Raw genomic sequence first — 26,491 nt, forward strand, 5'->3', positions numbered from 1 at the left:
TGGGATGTCACCATGTTGAAGGAGAGAACAATACAGATGGGACTGCCTATCATATGGGCTGGTTCACCTATGCTTAACAGTCCCGTTGGACCTATAGAAATTATTGTACACCCTTCCCCTCCTTAAGATTGTAGACGCTCTATTAAAAGTATCCCGACCCCTGTGGTTAATCGTGTTAAAGAAGAGGAACTGCTTAAATAAGAGTAAGAACCTAATCACACTAACCAAAGATTTTAAATTGCAGTGCAGGGATGGGCTGCTTTGGTGAGGGAAAGGCTCAAATGTCCTAGGACATATCAAGGCTGCAAGAGCACCCTCAAATGAGCTGTGTGTGTTTAGTCGTTTAGTCGTGTCCGACTCTTCGTGACCCCATAAAAATTTAAATCAAAACTTAATGCTCCTGGAAGCCCACTTCTGATTTCCATTTTATGAGTTTAGGTTGGGAAGAGTCTGCAACCTATTTTATTGTAAAATCACAAGTTTAGGAGTCTTAAAGGAGAAAAGCCCTAAACGGTTTAGGATCTCGATACATGGCAGAATGCCTTCTCTCACCTAGATCTACCCGAGTCACTCATTCTAGCCAGGAAAGACGGCTAAGGGGCCTAATGCCGAGAGAGACCCGGAAAGAAAGAACAAGAAACTGGGCCTTCTTGGCAGTGGCCCCTCGACTATGGAACACCTTGCCATCGGAAATCACCCTGGCACCCTCGCTGGGTGTTTTTAAGCATCATTAAAGACTTGGCTCTTTAGGCAGGCCTTCCCTCCAGTCAACACTTGATTCTTTTCTTCTCTAGTTTTCCTTTTTCTCCATCTTGAGCTTCTAAATTTGTTGATTTAATTATGTGATTGTTTAATGATGATTATTTTATGATGTTTTATAGCTTTTGTAAGCCACCCTGAGTAGACTCTGTCTAGAGGGGCAGGGTAGAAATCAAATAAATCAATAATCTTTTTAAAAGCTGAATTATTTTTCAATGGATGGCCATCTGAAAACCAAACCAAAAAACAATGGCCTTGGAGGGCCATATGCAGCCCTGGGTTTTATTTATTTGATTTTTATACCACTCATCTGGCTGCCAAGTTCACTCTGGGCGATTAACAAAAGCAGTACTAAAAGCCATAACAAAAAAAAAAGATAATAATCAATAATGATCAAACAAAATATAAGAGGAACTAAAACAAATTACACTAAGAAATAACAAAATAAATGCATGGCGAAGGGTTGAATGGTAGTCATTAAAAGCACTATTGTATCAAGGTGTTTTAAAATCCGAGAAGGCCTGTCTAAATAACCATGTTTTTAATACAGTAATCTTTTGAAGGTTCCTAATAAAGGGGTTGCGCTCGGTCCACACTCCAGTTGTAGCGACTCTCAATGAAACAACTCCAACAATGCTCCTCCCCTTTTCTGTGGAGAAGGAAGTGTATCACAGAATAGTACACAGGGTGTTTTAAATAGCACTAGCAAGCAAAAAATATTGTAGAACTCTTCTGCTTTTTTTAATGGAATAAGAAAGAAAATTCCTCTATTTAGAGTGTGGTCACACAGGGAGATAGATTGCCCTGATGGACCACTTGTGGAGCAATGAGATTTATCTCCCAGCAAATTATGGTGAATTATGCTCCAGACTGGCCTTGAATTATGCTCAAGCTGGACCTTTTTAGTCCAGCTGTTCAGCTCCTTTTTTAAAAAGCCAGGCTGGACTGATTCCATAATATATGGAGTGGCTGCTTTGAGAGAGATTGCTCTCTGCAAAGTGAACCTTTCAGATGCGATCCAATGCACACCTTTCTCACACTCTGATCATAGTCTTCTCACTAGGATGCTGAACAATGCTTGCAATATTGTATTAGTTTTCCATTGCATAAGCTTTGCAGAATTTATATTTATGGTTATACCGCTTTTTAGCATACTCTGGAGAAATAGTTCTTGGTTTTCAAAAATTTATTTATTTATTTATTTAATTTATAATTTAAAAGTTGATCTTATCATGTAGCTGGCAGACAGTTCTATACATATATAGGTATATGCACTTTCTCCTCTTGGGTTTGTGCTTTAAAAAATAATACTGAATATGCACAATTATCCCAGCTGCATCTCACCTCAAGTTACTTTGTAGTGTGCTAAAAAGTAGTGGGAGAAGAAGAAACATCTTAGGAAGTAGCCAGGATAAGAGTATGGTAAGGTCAAAAATAAATCCTGTCTCTTCCTGTCCTGCAGAGAAAATATAACGGCGGCGGCGGTGGCGGCGGGGGGGGGGATTGCAAGATGTTCATGGTGAGTAGTTTTAATTTATAAGTAATCCACTTTCGAGCAGGCAATTGTTAAAATAAAGATCCATGTTAATAAAAGAAGAATCAGACTGTGGCTGGAATAATATTAGCTACTCAAATGAATTAGGAAATATATTCTGAAGACAGTAATAGACATTACAAATAAACTGTCACTCCTTAAATGCTGAAAGCAATAGACGGCAGAGTAAAAGCTTTTCCCACTTCAGGTAATTTGCAAATGTGTTTGCTTTGGTTTATGACTGAAGTCTAATTTCTCACCAACAAATCACAAGGATCTCTCCAGCACAACCACTGGTTAGTCCTTTCAGTTCTAATCACAGGCTAGCTTAACAACTTATTTCTTCCCTTAGTAAAATGCTGATAAGGAGGAGAACACAAATTAGTAAAGTACAGGGTATACCATTTGTGTGTGCTATTTTTGGTGCAAATTGCATGACATTTAGCTAATGGGAACATTTATTTTATTTATTTATTTATTTTATTTATATCCCGCCTATCTGGTCTTACGACCACTCTAGGCGGCTCACAAACATATAAAAACAACATGTAAATATAATCAAAAAAGAAAGTATTACATCAAATAAGCAAGTTCTTCAAGATGGAAAGAAAAAACATAAATAAATAAAGAAAAGAAAGTCAGATATTAACTGGAAGGAAGGCCTGCGTAAACATCCAGGTTTTAAATTGATTCAAAGATGCCCAGTGAAGGGGGCGCACAAATCTCCGGAGGAAGGTTGTTCCAGAGGCAAGGAGCTACCACCGAGAAGGCCCAGTTTCTTGTTTTTTTCCTTCCGGGCCTCCCTCGGCATCAAGCTCCTCAACCTCACCTCCTGATTCTATCGGGTGACACAGGTAGATCTTGGTGGGAGTAGGCGTTCCACCAAATATCGAGGCCCTAAACCGTTTAGGGCTTTATATGTAAGCATTAACACTTCGAAGTCAATGCAGAACTGAATGGGCAGCCAGTGCAATGCAGCAAGAATAGGAGAAATATGATGGTATTTTCTCACTCCACTAAGGAGTCTGGTGCCGCATTCTGCACCACTTGGAGTTTCCACAACAACCTCAAAGGTAGCCCCATGTAGAGCGCATTACAGTGGTCTAATCTTGAGATTATGAGCACATGTACGAGGGTAGTGAGCTGGAGATAGGGCCGCAGCTGGGCTATCCACCGAAGATGGAAAAAGGCGGTATGGACCACGACGCCACCTGAATTTCCATGGTGAGCGCCGGGTCCAAATGGATCCCCAAGATTCTTGAGAAAAGTTAACAAGGAAAAAGCTAGCAGATTTGTACTTGAAAAAGAAAGGGTAGTTTTCAAAGAGTAATTTTAGGTGATACAGTGGTGCCCCACATGACGACGATAATCCATCCTGTAAAAAATTGCTGTTTAGCAAAATCGTCATCATGCGAAAACCCTTTTCCCATTGGAATGCATTGGAATGCGTTCCAATGGGGAAAATACCTTGTCATCCAGCAAAGATCGCCCATAGGGAAGCCATTTTGCGAGCGCCAATCAGCTGTTAAAATGGCTGCCCTCCAAAGCATGGGTCCAGAAAACACAGGGCAGCCATTCTGCGGAGCTGAAAAAATTGTCTTGCGAACAAACGCTTCGCGAAGCACGGACCTAATCAATGTCCAGCGAAAATCCCCCATTGGATTGACTGTTTTGCGAATCGCTATAGCGATCGCAAAAGTCATCGTGATGCAGATTCAGCATTTAGCGGGGTCGTCATTTAGAAAGGTACCACTGTACTATAGTGGAAAAGGGAAGGCATGCATCCTTCACAGCAGAGTTGTTTTTTATTTTTGTGTGTAGCTGAAAAAAAAGTGCAGTTAGAAACTGATAGATAAACCATGGTGTCTCACTATTACAGAAATCCCATTTCTTCTGAGCTGGACTTTATCAGTTTCCAACCACACAGTTTGTTTTCCAATTGCACAGTTTGTGTCAAGCTGCACATTAAAAAAGAGAGCCATGCTTCAGAAAAATGTGAAAATTACAAATAGGCTAATGAAAAGGGACAGCACTGAGGAAAAATAACAAGCAGCATTAGCAGTGTTTACCACTTTTTTGTTCATTTTAAAGACTTATGTGTATATTCCTGTGCTCAAGTGGTATAGTAGAGAACCTTTAAAATTCAAAGAAAGGAACAATAATTACAAAGGCACCATAAAAAAGGATCACAAAATACAGTAGCCTAGTGAATGTTTTGCCACTCGTCACCACTGATGTCACGGTGGGCTGCATTCTCACCAATTCCTCAGCAGTCATCTTCCCAGCACTAGAAATGGGGACGAACATAAAAACGAATCACAGTAGTCAATGAATATCACTGATACATCAAATATTAACTGCTTCATATTTTTGAGGTCCAGAGACCCCAAATAATGTGAAGCAATGAATATAACCCTTTTATATTCATCTTTTCATCTATCCCTCTCTGCTTATGCCCCCGTGGATCAGATGTTCCTCAGGGGCATAGGTAGAGAGGGTTTTTTTCCCTTCAGGCAGCTTACTAAAGCCTATTCCAAGGGAATCTTGACCTTTGTTTACAAAGACAGGGGGGGCGCTTCAATTATGATTCCCCTGTCTTTTTGTGCCCCTGGGGCATAGACAGAGGAAGACTGAGTGAAGGAATTCCTCCCACTGTCTTTGCATACAAAGGGGATTACTTTGGTCAGGCTTTCCCAGTCTAGGCTGCAGGGGCATAGAAAAAGGAAGTTTAAACCAAGTGATGCCCCCATCACTATCTTTGCAAAGACGGGGGGGGGGGGAGAATCTCTTGGGTCACACTTCCTTTGGCCTTCTATGCCCACCTAGGCACAGGAAGACAGGGGAAGCCTGATCAAAATAATCCCCCACCCCACTGTCTTTGCAAAGACAATGTAAGGAGGAAATCACTTGGTTGACGCTTCCTCTTTCTATACCCCCACAACACAGAGAGGGGAAGCCTTAGCCAAGTGATCCCCCATCCCACTGTCTTTGCAACGACAGCAGGGGGGGAATCCCTTGGGTCTTTGCAAAGAGAGGGTGAGGGGAAATCACTTCAGTTAGGCTTGCCCAAAGGGAGCCCTCCCTATTTCTCTTTGCAAAAGCTAGGCTGCCGGAACAGAAACTGGCCGGCTGTGGGGGTAGGGGACTCATGGGCTATGTAAAAAGACTCAACAAAGCAATAAATTGATTTGTGGTTAGTCGCACCACTGGAAGGAAATTCGTGGGTCATCAAGGTTGACAATCTATGAATCAAGACAAAGTGCCATCTCTACCCAGCACCCATCTCATAACTGATCTACAGTATCTTGCCCTGTATCATGAAGGCCAAAAGAAGTTGTCTCTTGCAATAAAGTTGGCCTGATGGGATTTGACTCTTACCAGAACATCCTTCTTGTACTTTAATGCATGTCTCACAGATTGTTTCTGATGCAAATCATTTCTTTCCTTTCTCGTTCGTAGATGTTTCTTCTTCCTCCTCCTCTTCTTCTTCTCATTATAATCCTCCATAAAATTAAGAAAAACAAGCCAGTATTAGAAGTGTTTCCAACTACCACTGAAAGACATGCGTAGAGCACATTTGTAGCTATTTCTGCTACCACTAGATTCCACTCAGGTATAATGATTAGGCATGACAGAAATTGCTCTGTGGCACTTTTACAGTGATGCCCCACATAGCGATAATCCGTTCCGGAAAAATCGTCACTATGTGGAATCATCGCTATACGAAACAAAAAAGCCCATAATGTGTTCCTATGGGCAAAAAACTCACCGTTCAGTGAAAATCCTCCATACGGCTGCCATTTTCGCTGCCTGGTAAGCGAGGAATGGGCGCGAAAACACAGCGGGTGGCCATTTTTTTTACCCGGTGGCCATTTTGGAACAGCCAATCAGCTGTTAGAAAAAACATCGCTATGCGAAAATCGGTAAGTGAAACAGCTTACTGATCATCGCAAAGTGATTTTTCGCTATCTAAATCATTGCAATGCGATCGCTTTTGCGATTGCAAAAACTTAATCGCTATGCAGATTCGTCGTTAAATGAAGCGCTCGTTATGCGGGGCACCACTGTACTGTAATTCTATGCACCTACGTTGGAAATGAGCCACACTGAATGCAATGGGATTTAATTCTGAGTCAGCATGTGTGATACAATATATACAATATGCTTAATATCCATCTGTGAAGGACGAGAGAATTGGAGTGTGCCATCTCCTAGTGAGAAAGAAAGCAAGGCTGTCAGAAAGAGAAAAGAGGAGGCAGAGAGTTGTAAAGAGCCAGAAAGGGTTAGGACAGAAGTATGCCTGTCAGAAGAGGGGAACAATGGGGAGGAGCAATGGATGGAGGTATGGGAGGAGAACTTAAATAGAGGAGGGGAAGCGCGGGATTTTCAGGCAAAGAAGGAGGCAAAAGAGGAGAAGAAAGCAAGAGAACCTACTGAAGTTGTGATTGATACTCCTTTATTACATGTTAATAAAAGTTCTGTTTCTGAAGTTAAAACCTCTCCGTTTCCTGCTTATCCTGGGCAACCGCCAGATTTTTCTAACGGACCTTTTGACACCATCTCAACAGATTAAATATTAGTCAAACAAAACACAGCCATTTCAGGAATCCTTTAAAAATGCTTCTATTGAAAGATTATTTCTACATGCATGACAAAGCATAAATTCAGTTTATTACATCAGATAAGCAATATAAGAAACAGAAAGGAAGTAAACTAAGAAATTAGAAAGCAACACAAAGCAACTACCATACTAATATCTATTTTTAGCAACCCAAATTTCCTTGTATGTCCCTCTTTTGAAACATGCAGATTTCTTCATTCTAACAAGGAAGCACACATATGCTGTAATGGTCTCTTTTTAAGCCACTAACAATGATAGTTAGCATATGGTAGCTGAGTTTTTATTCCCATGCATTTCAAAGGGCCTGAATATTACATTATGCATTTTCCCATTCTTCCAGGAACCTTATTCATCAGAAATACAAAGCTCTCACCTTCTCTATCATGTTGACCAAATGTGCAGGGGGGCCATCAGACTGGGAGCTGTCAGATCCACTTGTGCTAATTAAGAAAAAAGGATAACAAATGTAGTGGTCCTAGTGATTCCAGCAAATCTTTCTATTCCTTGGAGTTCCTGTCGATTACCTTCTGAATTGCCATGGGGGATACCTGGTACAACTCCCACCAGATATGCCCACAGCTTTCGACGTTTCAACCTATTTTCACTAGAAAAGGCAAAAGCTGTTCAAAAAAGAATATTTTGGTAGGTGTTACCAGCACTTGTCCCTCCCCACTCAATTTTCTGCTAGCAGTGTTGGAACTGTGCCATTTCTACACAGTGTATTTTCCAACTGCACAACTCTATGCAAGAAAGAAAATCCAATAGTGCAGCATCTCCTGGTCTGCCTATTTTACTGTCTCAGATCAATAGTTCCCCATCACTCCTCTAACATCCTCATTTAGTGAAGGTTTGTAGATCTAATTTACCTGGATTCAACATCAGATAGAGAGATGTCACTCCAGGTACTCTGTGTATTTTGATCATGGCCCAGCTCTGAAAATCTCCTCTGGATTTTTTGCTTCAGTAACTCTTTAAGTTCAGACAGACATAGCTGAAACTGAGATATGAATTGAGAGCAACTGAGAATTGCAAATACAATATGTCATAGGTAAGGATACTAGCTGTTCAATTCATTATCCTCTGGTCCTGCTCAAGAGTCACTCTCTCACCTTAGAACGATCAGGGTCACAGAAGTCCAATAAGGTGTCACAAACATGATACCCCAGAGATGTGAGATCTTCAGAGGTAAAATGAGAGTTATTCTTATTGCCTGAGAAAGACAAAGACATATTTATTGTTTACTTATTTATTTTATCTGTATCCCACTTTTCTCCCATTGCAAGACCTAGAATGCGAATTAAAACATATACAGCTAAAAACATCAGTCATGTAGGAAAAAATGAAAAATAAAATAACATTATTTTAAAACTTATAAATATTTAACATAACCAAATAATTTATATTAAAACAAGCATGGAAGTAAAAAAAATTAAGCCATTTAAAAGCACAATGAGAAAAAGATGTACAGCACAATTACAAAAAGATTCTTCCATGGCAGCTGCTTAGCATTCAATTGCGTGTCTAAATAAAAAGGTATTTTGCCTGCCAGCAAACAAAGAGAGAGAGGGTTAGCCTACTCTCCTACAGAAGGGAACTCTACAGCTTAGAAACAGCCACTGAGAGGTCCCTCTCTTGCATCTTGACCAAACATATGGGCCCTTCAATATTTAGTGATTCTCTCATGCAAAATGTCCTGCAGAGGAGGATTCTATGACAAGACTATCCCTAAATTATCTACCTTGTTTCCCCAAAAATAAGACCTAATCTGAAAATAAGACCTAATATGATTTTTCAGGATGCTCGTAATATAAGCCATACCCCCAAAATAAGCCCCAGTTAAGTAAAACTCCATCCTCCACCATTGTGCAGCAACCAGAAGATGATATGACTGTATTTGAATAAATGTAGATTGTTCTACATGAAAAAAAATCCCCTGAAAATAAGCCCTAATGTGTATAAGACCCTGCCTTATTTTCGGAAAAACATGGTAGTCAGATGATAGAATCCATCAGGCACAACATTCTTCTCTTTTGTCATTTGTACCTATTGTTATGACAATCCTAACTATAAGCAAGACAGAGTTCAGGGTTATCTATGCTATACATCTGATTTCTACTTCTTCACCTTGTTAAATACTTCTCCAAAGAGATCTCCATATCATTACCATAACAGTACTGTAGCTAAAATCAGTTAACTCCATCCTGAATGCCCCATCTCCTGCTTAAAGGGAAGACATAATCTTAGGAGACTTGCTGGGAAAAGGTTTTCTCTGCTCCATAAATCTTTTATGTCAGTCTTATCTTGCTTGCTAATCTAGTCTGCCATTATCTCTCTCAAATCAGCTTCAACATCTGTTAAAGTTGCTCTTATGAAGACCTATTGTTTCTTACTAATTTGTTATAAAATTCCTGACATTTCCCTATAAGACTATTCCTATGTTATACACTATCCTGCCAGCTATGATATACAGTATTCTGCATCTGGGAAAATGCAATTCTCCATTATGCTGCCTTTCACTTGAACACCTATCTAATCCTACTCAAAATAAAAAGCTGAACAAGATGCGATCTCATATTGTAATTTTTGTGCAGCTAATCAAAAAGATTGGTTTTGTTTTCATTTCTTTTTATAATTCAGAACATGGGAACATATATCTCATCTCACAGGACATCAGTGATTGGTGAAATAAACTGGTTGATGTGGTAGTACAATTATAAGTATAAACACAGTTGTATACTTCTTTCAATCATGTAGAAAGATTTTATATCCGACCAATATTACTTGGATCATCATCACCCCTCTTTATACAGATAAGATAGTGGCTAGTACAATCTGGGGCAGAAATAGACACTTACCCAGTGTTGTCCCACTGAATGTAGATTCCATAGTATAACTATTCAATATACCCATTCTCCACATTACAACCCGTCCTGTTCCTTCTTTACACTTTTGAACCTGAAACTTACAGCTGTTGAAAGAAAACTGAATAAAATCCATAGTGGTGAAGTTAGTATTTATTCTGAGAACTAATTTATTCTCTCTGTTAGAAAAGCCCAATTGTATCAGATAGATCATGGGCTATGAAATATGCAGGAACAGATTTTTTTCTATTTCCCCTACTACACAAAACTGTATACTTCTCAGCTGTTGGAACATTTCTTGGTACAAAGGCACAAGTATTATTTGGGAGGCACCAGCCAACATTGCAAGAAACAAAGGTTCTTTCTCACATACACCACAGTTCGGTCCTTTGCATACAATCCTCATGCTATACATGTACTGTTCCCACTGCTCCTGGAATCAAGGTCCCTGGTTGTTATGGTGCTTCCTCTCCACTCTGGTTAGGCACAAGAACCTCTAGAGCAGCTTGCTCATGAAAGAATATTTGGCAGGAAGTACATGTCTCCATTCATACCCTCACTTGAAAATTCAAACTGCACAAGTACACTCTTTCTATTCTAGGGAACACCTTTGGCCATCAAGTTGCTTCTCAAAACATTGTTCATTCAGCTGTAGTATAGCTTCTGGTTGGCTCTAGGAAATCTCAGTGCAATAGGTATATAGAAAAAGGGAACATGAATATCCTGTAAATATTCTCAAGTGTAAGTAAAGCTTTGGCTTCAATCACCCCTGCCCAAATCATTTAATGCACTGGCAGCTGGAGCAGGAGGGAGAAGGATAGTGCCTTGGATGCCAGTACGGTGCAGCACTCTCCGCCTTCAACCTGGGCTTGGAAACTGCCTAATATTCTGATGAAATTATTTTCTTGCTAATATAATTCTGTCCTCACCCAGAACATTCTACAAGGTACATTAAGTAATCTAGATGTTTTCCCCTAGTCAATGTTGTAATAGGACCGGTGGGAAAGTTTCTGATTTAAATTGTTCCATATTTTGCTTCAGAGTAGAAGAACTGGAGGAATAGTACTTTGAAGCTGGACGATGAACAATATTCCCTCTAAGCTGCGTGGGTGTAAACTGCTGTATTGTTGCCAGAAACCTGCAGTTAGTATTGCTGCTCATTTGGTTCCGGCTGCAGCCAGAACTCTGCATGCCCTGAGTGGGGTTTCCACTCAGTGTTGGTTGAAAATTAGTGGGAACACTGACTGTGAATCTAAAAAATCAAAGCCAGTACATTTAATTTAGCTAAGCAGTAATAAATTTGGGCATTACAACATACATTGTTAGGAATATAAGGCATCTTTCTATCATTAGAATAGTAATACAGTACTGGCCAAAAATATTGGCACCCTTGCAATTCTGTCAGAAAATGCAACCCTTCTCTCAGAAAATTGGTGCAGTTGCAAATGTTTTGGTACTCACGTGTTCATTTTTTTTGTTTGCGTTGGAACAACTCAAAAAAAAAAAAAACAGAAGAAAAGTCAAATCTGATACAATCCCACACAGAAACCCAAAAATGCACTGGCCAAAATTATTGGCACCCTGTCTAAATTGCAAGAAATAATTGCTTGTCAAGCATGTGATGCTCCTTTAATTTGTATTTGGACACACCTGTCACAAGTAGGAGGTGTGGGCAATATAGTAATGGTAATCACACTTGCAAGCACAGTAAAGATGGAGAAAAGTTGACTCAACCTTTGTGTTGTGTGTGACACTGAGCATGGAGAAAAGAATGAAGTGTAAAGAGTTTGAGAGAAAAAATTGTGGGAAAACATAGACAATCTCAAGGATACAAGTCCATCTCCAGAGATCTTAATGTTCTTGTGTCCACTGTGCGCAATATCATCAAGAGGTTTACAGCCCATGGCACTGTAGCTAACCTCCCTCGGCGTGGATGAAAGAGCAAAATTCCTGAAAAATTACAACAAAGGGTTGTTCGAACAGTGGATACAGAACCCAGATTAACTTCCAAAAAAATTCCAGCTGATCTGCAGACACAGGGTACAACAGTGTCAGCTCGCACTATCTGTCGCCATCTGAATGAAAAGGGACACTATGGTAGGAGACCCAAGAGGACACCACTGCTTACACAAAGGCATAAAAAAGCAAGACTGGAGTATGCCAAAACTTATGGGACAAAACCACAATCCTTCTGGGAGAACATACTGTGGACAGATGAGACAAAAGGAGAGCTTTTTGGTCATCATGGCATGGTTCACAGAAAGAGAAATGAGGCATTCAAAGAAAAGAACACAGTCCCTACAGTCAAACATGGTGGAGGTTCAAAGACGTTTTAGGGTTGCTTTGCTGCTTATGGCACTAGATGCCTTGACTGTGTGAATGGTATCATGAAATCTGATGATTATCAAGGAATTTGGGGGTGCAACACAGTGGCCAGTGTCAGAAAGCTGCGTCTCCACCAGAGATCATGGATCTTCCAGCAGGACAATGACCCGAAGCACACTTCAAAAAGCACTCAGAAATGGTTACAAAGCGCTGGAGAGTTCTGAAATGGCCACCAATGAATCCAGATCTGAATCCCATAGAACACCTGTGGAGAGATCTCAAAACAGTAGTTAGGAGACGGCATCCTTCAAATCTGAAGGCCCTGGAGCAGTTTTCAAAAGAAGAGTGGTCCAAAATTCCAGTAGAGAGGTGTAAGAAACTCATTCATGGTTACAGGAAGCGAATGATTTCAGTTATTTTTTCCAAAGGGGGTGCTACCAAATTAAGTGCCAATATTAAGTGTGCCAATAATTTTGGCCAGTGCATTTTTGGGTTTCTGTGTGGGATTGTATCAGAGTACCAAAACATTTGCAACTGCACCAATTTTCTGAGAGAAGGGCTGCATTTTCTGATAGAATTGTAAGGGTACCAATATTTTTGGCTATTACTGTAGTTGTCCAAATAAAATGACAATTATACTTTTCAACTTTGCCATAAAAAAACACACCAGGAGATTAGAACATGTGTGAAAATACATATCCACTTCAGCAGTGAATACAGAATTGGGAATGAGTTAATATACTGTATTAAAATAGAGCAAGAACACCCAGCACATAATCTAACATGAATAAGAGGCTGTTTGTAAGTTATCCCCAGGTCTCACCTTGTCAGGAATATTCTTGCTCAACATGAGAGGAAAGATCCGTTCATGGAGTAACTGTTCTCGTGCATATTTATTGTTACAGCCATACATGAAGATATTATTCTTCCGACTGTGTCCATGAAAATCACAATACAGCAGAATTTCCCGTTCCTCAAGGACTCTTGTAAAGAAGTACAAGCACAGAAATAAGGAGTCAATCACATATGTAAATCTCTGTATACAGATAATTGTACTCTGTGTTTCCTTTCTATTCAACTGGAACAGTGGTTCTTAACCTTGGGTTACTCAGGTGTTTTTGAACTGCAACTCCCAGAAACCCCAGCCAGCACAGCTGGTGGTGAAGGCTTCTGGGAGTTGCAGTCCAAAAACATCTGAGTAACCCAAGGTTAAGAACCACTGAACTGGAAGATTCAAGCAGTTAGGACATGTTAAATTAAAAATCCCAATTGACTGAAATTTCTTGAACTAAGTCTCTGTTCACAAGCTCTTCACAGATTATTTTTGATAAATGAGGAAGCTGCTCCTAAATACCAGTGACCATTATGTCAAGACCCATGCCTACAAAATGTAGCTGCAAATTCAATGTGCTCCCAATATTTAAAAACACACACACACACACACACACACACACACACACACACCACCTGCTGAAATAACACCGGCCCACTGACAGATGTTCTCACAGCCTTAGTGGTTGTCCATTAGTGTTGCCCTTGAATTAATAATCACAAACCACTGATCATCATATGCCACTTGCATCTTGCATGAACACAATAGGAACATCTTCTCAGAGACCACAGTCCTCCCTTTTCAGAACCTTCCACTGACCAGCCAACTCCTTAGCACATAGTGCATACATAGTGCACATACGCACGCACACGCACGCACACACACACACATACACACACACGGAGATCTGAAACAAAGGTTGTTGCGTGAAATGCTCCTATTCGCAGTTCTAGCCAGTCAGCCATGCACTCTTCCAAAATATTCCATTCCATTCTTCTGTCACTCTACACTATCCTGTTTTTTTAAAATGACCCTCTGTTTCATTTCATCTGCTCTAAGCATATCCACCAAGTATTCCACACCCACTAAGCATCTTAGTACCCATGCTTTGGTGTCAAACACACTTCCTTGCGATTCTTTTTCTAAACTTTCTTTATTTGTACTTCAGCTGATCATGGAGTTCCTGCAAGCCTACTGATACCTTTCCTCCTATGTACAGGTGGATCTATTTTGGCTACATAACGCTGCATGGGTGAAGGAAATTCACTTCCTATAACTGTAAAAATAATATTAAGCTTGTTTACACACTACTCTTCACTCAGTGGGAGAGGGTGTTTCACACATACACAGGCAATCATTCTATCCATGATTTCCTTTATGCCCTAGGATTCACATGTTCTGAGTCCTGCCAGAAACAGCTTTTGTAATAAAACTGCCAGACTCATTCCTAGAATTTGGAAAAGTACAAACTTTAATTTGTAACTCTGTTTTCCTATTGCTTCTTCATCCAAAAGCAGAGGACTAGTTCTCTTTGTTGTACTTAAAGACCAATTAGACAGATAGAAAAGAACCAAGCTTTCTGATACTATTCCCAGGTTATCTCATAACAGTGTGTTATTACAATATTACTTATATATATACCCTGTCTTTCCACTAGTTAGTGCTCAAGGCAACTTATAGTCATATGAAATAGTAAAAAGCAATACAAAGAGAAAATCCAACCACAGAATAATCAAAATCATATAAAAAGAACATAAAATTAATTCAAATCAACAAACCATTACAAATCACTACAATAAATGAAACATAAACCAGTTCTTTAGAATCTGTTCACACCTCTGAAGTGAGTGCTTTCCAGTTTGAGATCCACACAGCAGGAAGCCCTCTCCTGCATGCCTATCTGATGACCTCCACAACTGTCAATATATTCAAGAGGGCCTCTCCTGAAGATCTAAAGATCTGTACAGGTTCATAATGAGACAAGAAGTCACTTAAATAATTACTGTAGGTCCCAAGCCATGTAGGGCTATGAAGGTTAAAACTAGCACCTTTAATTGAATGCAGTAAGTAACCTGCAATCAGTACAAGTCTTTAAGTATTGACATAATATAATCTCAATGCTATACACGAACTGGCCACCTGGATTCTGCTTATTGAACCAAATTAAGATTCTGGATCCTCTTTGAGAGTAGGCCTGCACAGAATGCATTGTAGCAATCAAGACAGGAGGTAATAAAGGCATGGATGACTGTTGCCAAATCAGTTTATCATCTATACTTTGATATCTACCCTGTTTCCACTAAAATAAGACCTAACCTGAAAATAAGCCACAGTATAATTTTTCAGGATGCTTGTAATGTAAATCCTACTCCAAAAATAAACCCTAGTTAACTGAAACCTCACCCTCCACCGTTGTGCAGCAACCAGAAGAGGACATGACAGCATTTGAATAAATGTACAGTGGTGCCTCGCTAGACAGTTACCCCGCATGACAGTTTTTTCACTAGTCATTGACTTTTTGCAGTCGCTATAGTGATTCGCAATACAGTGATTCCTGTGGGGGAATTTCGCTGGACAATGTTTGGTCCCTGCTTCGCAAGCCGATTTTCACTAGACGACAATTTGCTTTTTGCTAGACAATGATTTCACTAAACAGCAATTTCAGTGGAACGGATTATCATCGTCTAGCGAGGCACCACTGTAGATTGTTGTACATGACAAAAATAAAATGTCCCCTGAAAATAAGCCCTAATGCATTTTTGGAGCAAAAATTAATATAAGACCCTGTCTTATTTTCGGGGAAACAGCATAGCTGTTAATCCATAGCACAGAACTAATTTCCTCCCATCCAACCATGCCTCTCCAAAATTTCCACTTGATGCACAATCATTGTTTTGGGCTCTTTTTTGCAATGAACCTTGCCAGACTGCTTCCCCAAAATAATCTAAATCCTGTATTCCCCTTTATGCAAATTAAATGTTTTATTTACAATATATTGACATAAAAATCTATAACTACAGAAACATACTGTACATTCAAAAATATGGCATAATTGTCTTTCTTTTGCAGTCCTCAGTCCAACCCATTCCAGCATGGAGATCCACTTAATAAAATGCTTCATCACTCACCTCTTGATCATGGCCCGAGTGTGCCAAATGCAAGGGAAGGATTCCCTTAATTCAGACCTGTAGTTCCTGTTCAAGTCTCTTCCTGCTAATGAGCAACGGTAATTCCCTACAATTACTCCATCTGGGTTTAGCATGGGTACAACTTTGAATATAAAAAGATCCCGAAGAAGCTGAGCATCTGCGGAGTCACTTAAGATGAAATCAAGGAAGCCTCTCATCACCCATGAACTGTTGGGCTCCCCAGGATGGACCCTAGCAGTCAGCACAACTGCTTTCTTTGCTGCAGCAGCAATGGCACTTTTTGATGGGTTGGTAATTGTGAGGAGGTAGACTGTGTTTCCAGCCAGACTGTTGCACAGAGGGCGAAGTTTGCAATGCTGAGAGCGGTGCGGATTGTTGACCAATGTAAAGAGGTAGCGCTGTAGATCTGAATAGGTGTAGGGGTAGAAGTGAGCAAAGTAACATGTGTCATGACTGTGTGGAAAACACACAGTCCAGGTAAGACAATAGAGTGCCTGACCATCCTCTGTGGTATATTTGTAATATTTGATGTCACTGCCCTCTCTCCTCCAGCCAACACCATGAGATTTAGCATCCTTCTCAGAATACAAGAGAGGCTTCATCCCGGCACTGTAGAGACTCTTGGCTTTCATCAGATTAACGATAGTGAAGCGATAGGTGACATTCTTTCTAGTGTTTTGCATTCTGAAGTAGTACCACTGCGTGTGCTTGCTTGTGTAAAGATCTGTCCTCAGTGTGAGTTCATATTCATATTCACCTCTAAAATGTAGCAATCAGGAAAAAAAGCATTAGAAGCCAGCAGCATACTCTTTCCTCCACAGAACTACTAAGCGCCATGTCACCAAGGTTTTACAGACAATAATTTCACTTCATTAAATGAGAAGTATCAGGGCTGATATTGTTATGGGTTCCTATTACAGAAACCTACGTTTGAGATCAGACAAAAGATCATATTCAATGAAGATAACATTTTATTAAGACAACAAGGAGACACTCATTAGGCCCATTAGGAAGAAACCTAGTTTGGCGGCGGACGAAATTGGCAATTATGGGCCCGTCGCCAATGTTTCTTTCATGAGCAAAGTGGTCGAGAGGGTGGTGGCTGATCAGCTGCAAGCACATTTGGATGAAACAGATGCCCTGGATCCATTTCAGTCGGGCTTCAGGCCGCGCCATGGTACGGAGACGGCACTGGTCGCCCTGTACGATGACTTGTTGAGGGAGGCCAACAGAGATAAAATATCTGTGTTGGTCCTCCTTGACATCTCGGCGGCCTTCGATACCGTCAACCACGGTATCCTCCTGGGGAGGATCTCCGAGTTGGGTATCGGTGGCCTGGCTTTGGCCTGGTTGTGCTCCTTCTTGGAGGACCGTCCTCAGAGAGTTCAGCTTGGGGAGAGTGTCTCGGCCCCGTGGAGCCTCAAATGTGGGGTTCCACAGGGGTCGACTTTCTCCCCAATGCTGTTTAACTTCTATATGAGGCTGTTGGGTGGGGTCATCAGGGGGTGTGGAGCATCGTGTCATCAATATGCTGATGACACCAGCTCTACATCTCCTTTTCACCAATTGCAGGTGATGCCGTCCTGTCCCTCCAGCGCTGCCTGGAGTCCGTACTGCAATGGATGCCGGAGAACGGGTTGAGGCTGAACCCAGACAAGACAGAAGTTCTGAGGGTGAGTGGCCCTGTGGCCCGTGGCTTAGGTGACTCTCTCTCGTTCGGGGGGTGACCCTGGCCGCGAAGAGTGGGGTCTGCAGCCTGGGGGTACACCTGGACCTGACGCTTACCATGGAAACACAGGTGGCGTCGGTAGTCCGTACCGCCTTTTTCCATCTTTGGCAGATTGCCCGGCTGCGACCTTACTTAGACACGTGGGCGCTCACTACTTTAGTACATGCACTTGTAATCTCTAGATTAGACCACTGTAACACGCTCTGCGTGGGGCTGCCTTTGAAGCTGACGCGGAAACTTCAGGTGGTGGAAACTTCAGAATGCAGCGGCCAGTCTCCTTACTGGAGTGAGGAAATACCAACATATCTCTCCTACTCTGACCAGGCTACACTGGCTGTCCATCCGTTTCCGCGTTGACTTTAAAGTGTTAATGCTTACAAAAAAGGCCCTAAATGGTTTAGGACCTCGATACTTGGTGGAACGCCTACTCCCACCTAGATCTACTCGGATCACCTGCACGAGCCAGGAGGTGAGGCTGAGGAGCCTAACGCTGAGGGAGGCCCGGAAGGAAAGGACACGAAATCGGGCCTTCTCAGTGGTGGCTCCTTGCCTCTGGAATAACCTTCCTCCGTCGATTCGTGCGGCCCCTACGCTGGGCACTTTCAAGAGTCAATTAAAAACATGGTTATATGTTCAGGCCTTCCCTCCGGTCAATATTTAACTTTTTTTTCTTTTCTTTTTCGTTTCTTTCCTTATTTGTTTTATTATTGGATGTGTTTCGACTAATATTCTTATGTTTTATTTTAAATATTTTATTGGAAGCCACCCAGAGTGGTCGACCAGACCAGATGGGCGGGATATAAATCAAATAAATCAAATAAATAAACAAACAAACAATATATTTGGAAGTGAGGAAAAATTAGTTCTGAATATAATGACTCATGTACATAGGTGGAAGTAAAGCTTGAGCATTTCAGTATATAGGAAACAACACAGCAGACAGTTCAAAGAGAGAATGAAATAGGGTTCCCTTATAAGCACACAGAGACTTATGCATGTTGGGCTGTACATTTCTCCATCTTCAACAAGCTTGCAGCAGCTGATTATTAGGAGATGTAAAATGCAGAGTAAGTTCTCTTGATCCATTATAAAAACTTCAAAGAGGTAGTTCTGTTAGTCCATTTCAACATTTATCACACACATTTTTAAAAGTCTTGTAGAGTTTTATGGGGAGCAGAATGCACAGAAAAACTTCAAAATTTACAATGTAGCAATGCTTTTATTAAAACTAAACAAAATGTCAAAAAGTGGAGAGAAAGCTTTCAGATTCTCCAGAAGTCTTAATTGGGCTGGATGTTAACTAAAGCAAGGGAGTAGGGAGAAAATAAGATGCTAAAAATGAATTTATGTTGAAGCTCCTGCATTTACTCATGACAGATCCATAAACTGAGATTTCTTGCTCAAAGCCACATAGGCTGGCTCCTATAAGGCAATGGTCCCCAACCTTGGGCCTCCAGATGATCTTGGACTACAACTCCCAGAAGCCTTCATTACCACCTCTGCTAGCCAGGATTTCTGGGAGCTGAAGTCCAAGTACATCTGGAGGCCTAAGGTTGGGGACCACTGCTATAAGGCACAATAAGAGAATCAAACGTCCAACCCTTCAATGCACAGCCAGATGTTCCGACTCTGTGCTTGCAGCTATTCACAACAGAATTTACACTAATGGTGTTATATCAGTGTAAAGCTCCTGGTCCCAGATAGCCCCTGACAATGTTTATTTTCAGTTCCTCTTACTCACACCCTGACAGCTTTCTGGAGATTCCCACTCTCAAAGCGTGATTCAAACAACAGTGTAGTATCTTCTGGATCACTTAAACTGACTGTAGCTGACGTGATGGGCTCCCTTGACCCTCCAACTCGAGAACCAGTGAAACAGGTACCCTTGGTTGCTGCAAAAGAAGAGGTATGGCTATCAACACAGAATTACAAATCTTAATCTTAGTAACTATGTTTGTATACTAATTCCATAAAAGCCCTAATGCAAATTGATTAGCAAATAGTGAATTTCTTATGAACAAAACTCACTGAAAATTGGTTCCAGAAATATAAGGGGACTTCAGTTTGGCCTTCTCTGTTGCAGTTTTCTAAGAACTAGGCAAAACTCAAAGCACTGTTCTTGTACAAGTGTTCTCTCATGACACTTAAGAACCAAAACACACATTATAAGGCAATGTGTGTAACGCTCAGTGGCCCCTTTCAGGTCCTGAACTGATCGATAGAAAGTATGTAAGTGAAATAAATGAATAAACCAATATATAGACACTTCCCCAACAAATTGCTTAAATCAAATGCATTTACCAGAGGGTGCTTCTATAAAATCACATAGTCTTGTCAGGGTGATTTTTGGTTAAGACAAAATATATTTATTTCAATTTACCAACTTATGTTTATGAGTCACTGGAGTATTGTCAAAAAATTTATTTTGTTCTGTGGCAAGTTGGATGATTGCTTTTTAAATTCATATTCACTATTCAATTATTTATAACAGTTTTTAGGGCGATTAAAATTCGGTTTAAGGTTGTTTTCAGTTTAGTTTTTATAGGCTTGCTCAATGGATGTAATGTTATATACTACATATATAATTATCAGTACTGTATAATGTCAGCCTATGTATACAAATACCTGGGTCTATAGAATAGACAACAGTTCCACAATCTTCTCCCACTACACTTGGTGCAAATTCATTTCCCGTTGGCTGATAAAAAGGTTCTGGTTCAGGGGGAACCCACTCTAACAAAACACAAAATGGCATATATTTATTATTGTATCAGTTCAAAACAAACAAAAATAAAAAATAAAGGAGACAAAAATGTGGCACCTTAGAGACTTAACCGCTATATTCTAATATGACAAGTCATGGACAAATCCACTTCCTCAGACTTACTACTACTACTTATCATCATCATCATCATCATTTTACACACAGCCTTTCCTTCCTCCAGCAAACTTAAAACAGTGTGTGGATTTTCACTCTCAGTGCACTGTATTTCCAATATCAATTTTAAATCATTACCACTCCAAAGATAGTTTGTGAAGTGATAAAGTTTACAGTGGTGCCTTGCTAGACGATTGCCTCATGAGACGAAAAACCCGCAAGACGATTGGTTTTTGCGATCACTATGGTGCCTTGCAAGACTTTTTTTCTATGACCATGCTTCGCAAGATTTTTTTTTGAGACCGATGGTTCGTAAGATTTTTTTTAGAATGATGCTTTGCAAGACTTTTTTTTTTTGAGACCGATGCATAGGGAACCTTGCAAGATGTTTTTTTCACAAGACGACGATTTTCGTGGAACGAATTAAAATCATCTTGCGAGGCACCACTGTATAAGTAAACCAAAACAATGAATGCAACAAGAATACATAAATTATAAAAGCTGTATATCCTATACAATGGAACAGAATCTAGATGAAGGAAGCAGACAAATATTAAAAAACATACTTCCAAGTGGAATAAGAATAATCAATACAGATTCTAAAAGAAGAGTTTCCTAGGAACTTGTTTCACAAACATTTCATTAGAGGTCATTGTGAAAGGAATAGGATACTGAAATTCACAGACTAACACAAAGCTGTGAAATAATATATAAACATAAATGAAAATCAATCAGATAAGCTCATTAATTCATCCAGTGCAGCAAAAAAAATGAATGACATTCAACAGGAAGCTCAAGACCAGACATATGGGAACAAATGGGGTCATAAACTATAAAGCATAGGTTTTCACGGCCAGGATCTGATGGTTGTTGTAGGTTTTTCAGGCTGTTTGGCCATGTTCTAGAGGTTTTTCCTCCTAACGTTTCGCCAGTCTCTGTGGCTGGCATCTTAAGAGGACAGGAGCTAGTAAAATTCCAATGGAAGACATCATTGCCAATGTGGAATCAGCCATATATCATCTTCCGGAAGAAAAAGGAGAAGAAATAAGAGGTGAAGTGACAAGGATCCTACAAAAAGCAAAAACCGCGAACAGCAACATAACAAAAAAGGAGAGAAACACTGTCAAGTCCCTAAACTCAGATCCTGACACCATCATTCTGCCAGCCAACAAAGGCAACGCCAGAGTAATCACGCAAACAGAAGAATACAAGGACAAAATCAGGGAACTTCTAGACCCCACCACCCACAGAAAACTGAAACAGGACCCAATGAACAAAATCACAAAACTAACATGCTGATCAGGAGTTCCTCCCTACACCCCAATGTCCTTCAGTGAATCTGCAAGACAGAAGCTCTCCCACTAAGACTATACGGACTCCCCAAAATCCACAAAGACTCAATCCCACTCAAACCCAAAAATTGGCAGTAGCTGAACATGCCATGAAACAAGCTGGACATGAAATTCTATTTCAAAATACAGAAATACTGAACAACACCAGCAATCATTATGTTAGACTACACAGGGAAGTCGTTGAAATCCACAAGCATCAGCACAGCTTCAACAAAAAAGAAGAAAGTCTAAAACTCAACAAAGTCTGGCTACCAGCAATGAAAAATACAGCCTGCAAGAAGGTCAACAAACTCTACCCAGCCACAAGGACCAGTTAACACTGCACACAAAAGACTACCTAACGACACCCATCAATCATAGTGACAGATCATCTTCCCCCCTTATCATAACAATACACCCATAGCAAAAAACACCCTGATCACCATAACCACCCAATCTCCTGAATAGGACAAAAAGCTGATCCCACAGCTACAAATACTCAACTATCCCAACATACTACACTAGAACACGGAGTTCTAACTCTTGTCCTCTGAAGATGCCGGCCACAGAGACTGGCGAAACTTTGGGAAGAAAAACCTTCAGAACACAGCCAAACAGCCCAAAAAAACCTACAACAACTGAACTATAAAGCACTTAACAGTCTAGGAACCCACTACTGGGCAGAATCTTTCTCCAACAAAATAGACATCTTCAGAGGACAGCACTTTGAAGATGCCGGCCACAGAGACTGGTGAAACGTTAGGAAGAACAACCTTCAGAACACGGCCAAAGAGCCCAAAAAACCCACAACAACCATTAGATCCCGGCCACCAAATCCTTCACGAATACATCAAAATAGCTAGTGGTCCCACAGTACTTAATGTCCCTTGTAGTACTTGATGTTAAGCACTGTAATACCCAAGGAAGCAACAACAACAAAAAGCAACACTAGGAACTGAGCTTTCAGTGTCATGGCCCCTTCCCTCTGGAATAAACTTCCTACAGAGGTTTGCCAGGCACCATCCCTGTGTTTTCAGGAAGCTAATTAAAACTAATTTATATAAAGCTGCCTTCTACAAATGTAACTGTTGTCCTGAGATGCTCAAAGAGTTTTTAACATACATTTTTATTTAAAGGGAGTTTTAGCTAGCGACATTGTTTATTGTATTTTATTGTATTTTTTATATTTACTACCTGGTGTTTTTGTTGTATGGTTTTATAGTATATTGTGCACCACCCAGAATGTGATAACATTAATAGGGCAGTACAGAAATGGAAATAATTAATAAACAAATACTGAACTGCAATAGTTCTGGATTCTCATATATAAATACTGCTAGTCACAGATTTTTATAATATGACCTTTTGGACATAAATACTGACTTCTGAGTCAGAACAAGCAACATGTGAAGAGGCCTATTTAATCAAAACGTCTAAGGAAAGTGGTGGTTTCAACCTAGAACAAATTTAACACAATTGGGAACTTTTTCCCCTAGAGTTCTGCATAATTTGGATAGGTATTTTAAAAGCATTCTGAAAAGTGTTTGAATATTATATATTTTTTGTCAGACAGGCTGTTAAATTTTCAGCAGCTCTGCTGTATGAATTTATGTTAAAGAGAACAAATTCTTTAGTGATAGTCCCTGTAAAACTAGTCCACTTTACAGGAAAAATGTATCCTTGCAAAACATTACTCCTAGCCCAAGACTCTGATTACCAATGTGGTGAATACTGTCTTCAATTACTTCACACTCAACTGGCCAGAGAGGAGCCAAAATTGAATCTCTAGTACTAGGAATAGAAAAAAGATTCCGAGGTTCCCGCAAGCGCAGAACATGAGGGTCCTCCAGATGGTTGCATGTAACCTGCTTGCTTTTAATTAATGGTTTTTCTGTTACAAGTGAACCTGTCAAAAATACAAATGAGAAAGTGTTATGTCCAGGCAGCTATGTAGGTTTAAACATACGTTTCCTTTTTTATAAAACCAATATATTACTTGCATCTAGTTCAGGGGTTACTTACAGGGTGAGTTCTTGTCCAAATTGTGTTCTGATCTAGTTCTCTTCTGGATGCTACCTGGCTTCAAGCAAGAGCAGTTTTTCCTCCTCTCAAGGGGTAAAGTGTGGTTTTGGGGAGCATTTTCCTCACCTAAAATAAACATTTTTAGTATTATTGCAGAAGTCTAATTGCACAAGCCATTTAGATCTAATTTGAAGAAATGAAAGTGTCCATTGCTGAGCTCATATGAGACATTATATTGATACTGCAAAATAAGACAAATAATATTTTAAAACTAAAACTGCATTGCCAGGGCCATCTCAGTGGTATAACTAATAGGAACAACCATCAGTATCATCTCATGACAGGGAGGGATTATGTCAGTGGTTCTCAACCTTGGTTGACCCAGGTCTTCTTGGACTACAGCTCCCAGAAGCCTTCGTCACCAGCTGTGCTGGCCAGGGTTTCTTGGGGGTTGCAGTCCAAGAACACCTGGGTTACCTAAGGTGGGAATCACTGGACTATGGTTGGGAATCACAGGACTATGTCAATTCAAATACATACGTAACTGATATCAGATTAGACAGCAAAAGTTGGTAAGTCTGTGACCCTATGCAAAACTACTTGTAAGGAGACTTACTTTAGATCATTGGATACCACCCTTGGGTAATTCAGTTGTTTTTGGAATGCACCACTAGCTGTGCTGGCTGTTGTTTCCAGGAGTTGCAGTCCAAAAACACCTGAGTTACCTAAGTTTGGAAATCATTGTTTTAGATTATTTACTATGGTATAAGGAAGAAAAAGACTCTTGTGCTTTACATTGCGCAGCACTAAGTTATAATGTCAATACTGCTGTTTTCTGCAGTGCTATTATCCTCCCTGTACCTTTTAAACTTAAACAAAAAGCTGTCTGAAGTGCATCAGTCCTTTCACATAACAGAAATAGGCAACAATGTCACAAGATAAAATTAAAGTGTGAAGACATACAATAAACCTGCAAAATAATTATTTGTTACACAGCCTGACAGATGCAATAATGAGCTGCATTAGAAAAAAAATTCTCACCTCTGAAGTATCCATAGTACTGGAGGTGTTGATACATGAATTTTTCATATGGCTCTTTAATCTGCTTTTGGGGGGGAAATGCAGCACTGTTAGAAAGCCAGCATGTTTCACCTGAGTCTTATTTCCCAAAGCCTTTCCATTATTTCTTCATACAAAAGCAAACAATAAAAACACCAAGTGGCAATTATAAGACCCAAAGCCAAATCTCTGGTCATACCTACTTTGGGGCTTGAAATAGTTTCTTAATGTCAGTTACACACAAAATGCAAAGATCCTCCTGTTCGTCCTGTCCCACTTACATCCCTCAATCTTAATGGTCCAAGCTCTTCTGCCATCCCACTAATACTTCCTACCATTCCAGCACTGAACTAGAATCACCTTCAAAGGATCAAAAGTCAGTGATTTCATCCAGCCCCTTATGCATTTGTTTGCAATTTTATACTGTACTGACCTGACTCTCAGAACTTGGGTCTGCTGGACACATAACTGCTGATCTTGGAATGGTTCAGTCTGAAGCCCCTTATAGAAAACCAGAAATAAGAGTTATAGAAGAGGAAGCCTATTAACTAGTCTTATTTTTTTGTCTTGCAAGAATATTCTCCCCCAATCCCCTTCTCTGCTGCAACTGCTGTAAGATCACCCACCAACTGTATTAGGCACTGGCTGCAGGGTGGAGGGATGATAACAGCAAATTGGGGTTAGGGCAAAGATGGGACAAGGATATTAGTTACAATTACAGAATCATAGACTAAATGAGTCTGAAGGGTCCTATAAGGACATCAAGTCCAACCCCCTGCTCAGTGCAGGAATACAAATCAAAACAGATCCAATTTTCTCTTAAATGCCTCCAGCGTTGTCCACCTCACATGCTTCCGGGAGGCTCTTTCCGTGACTCCAAAAATAGAGGTGAAATTGGAAGAATAAATTAGTTTTTTTGAAGGGGAACCGCTAACCTATGGGGAACCCTTTTACCAAGTTAAATAATACAAAATAAGATAAAAATATTTTATACTGCTATAGAGTCATTCACCCAAAACGCCCGGCAGCTTGCTGTGATGAGGACGACTTTGACCGGCAGGACTGAAAGGCTTCTATGGCGACCACATTGTCACTCACAACAAAACACCTTCCTCAAAGCACGAAAGTTTACGCGCGCCTACAATTCTCACAACCACCGCCGGGACTGGGTTGGCTGGCTGGCTGTCTTTTGGTTAACAACTGACCTAACTACACTCGCTCAAATTCAGAACAGGACATTCCGACAGGGAAAAAAAACTGGCCCGCCCAGAGAAGGCGGCCAAGGACAGCGGCGGGCATTATTCCACATACGCGACACCCGCCATCACCTCACTTATCGCCCACCTCCCGCTCTTTTCCTTTCCCCTTCATTTCCTCTGTGGGGGAAAATC

At 40.5% G+C, this 26,491-nt stretch overlaps 1 protein-coding gene across 10 annotated transcripts in view; it reads right to left on the reverse strand.

Annotated features, from left to right (window-relative positions):
• Nucleotides 1-26,491, reverse strand: part of AGBL2 (AGBL carboxypeptidase 2) — a 34,901-nt gene extending 8,410 nt beyond the window's left edge. For 4 of the 10 annotated variants that reach the window (XM_078383481.1, XM_020792167.3, XM_020792168.3 and 1 more), the window contains exons 1-14: nucleotides 26,113-26,480; nucleotides 25,534-25,601; nucleotides 25,083-25,146; nucleotides 24,042-24,167; nucleotides 23,737-23,925; nucleotides 20,436-20,543; nucleotides 19,552-19,702; nucleotides 16,061-16,840; nucleotides 12,924-13,083; nucleotides 9,770-9,896; nucleotides 8,024-8,124; nucleotides 7,781-7,911; nucleotides 7,288-7,354; nucleotides 5,672-5,794 (exon numbers count right to left, since the gene is read on the reverse strand). In XM_078383481.1, the coding sequence (XP_078239607.1) occupies nucleotides 5,672-5,794; nucleotides 7,288-7,354; nucleotides 7,781-7,911; nucleotides 8,024-8,124; nucleotides 9,770-9,896; nucleotides 12,924-13,083; nucleotides 16,061-16,840; nucleotides 19,552-19,702; nucleotides 20,436-20,543; nucleotides 23,737-23,925; nucleotides 24,042-24,167; nucleotides 25,083-25,146; nucleotides 25,534-25,566 (2,160 nt within the window). In that variant the 5' untranslated portion in view covers nucleotides 25,567-25,601; nucleotides 26,113-26,480. Of the gene's footprint in view, nucleotides 1-5,671; nucleotides 5,795-7,287; nucleotides 7,355-7,780; nucleotides 7,912-8,023; nucleotides 8,125-9,769; nucleotides 9,897-12,923; nucleotides 13,084-16,060; nucleotides 16,841-19,551; nucleotides 19,703-20,435; nucleotides 20,544-23,736; nucleotides 23,926-24,041; nucleotides 24,168-25,082; nucleotides 25,147-25,533; nucleotides 25,602-26,112 lie in introns of all 10 variants that reach the window. The other 6 variants (XM_078383480.1, XM_020792166.3, XM_020792164.3 and 3 more) reach the window with 6 other exon arrangements.

This window comes from Pogona vitticeps, chromosome 1 (assembly GCF_051106095.1).
Source record: "Pogona vitticeps strain Pit_001003342236 chromosome 1, PviZW2.1, whole genome shotgun sequence".
In the NCBI taxonomy this organism is placed as follows: Eukaryota; Metazoa; Chordata; class Lepidosauria; order Squamata; family Agamidae; genus Pogona; species Pogona vitticeps.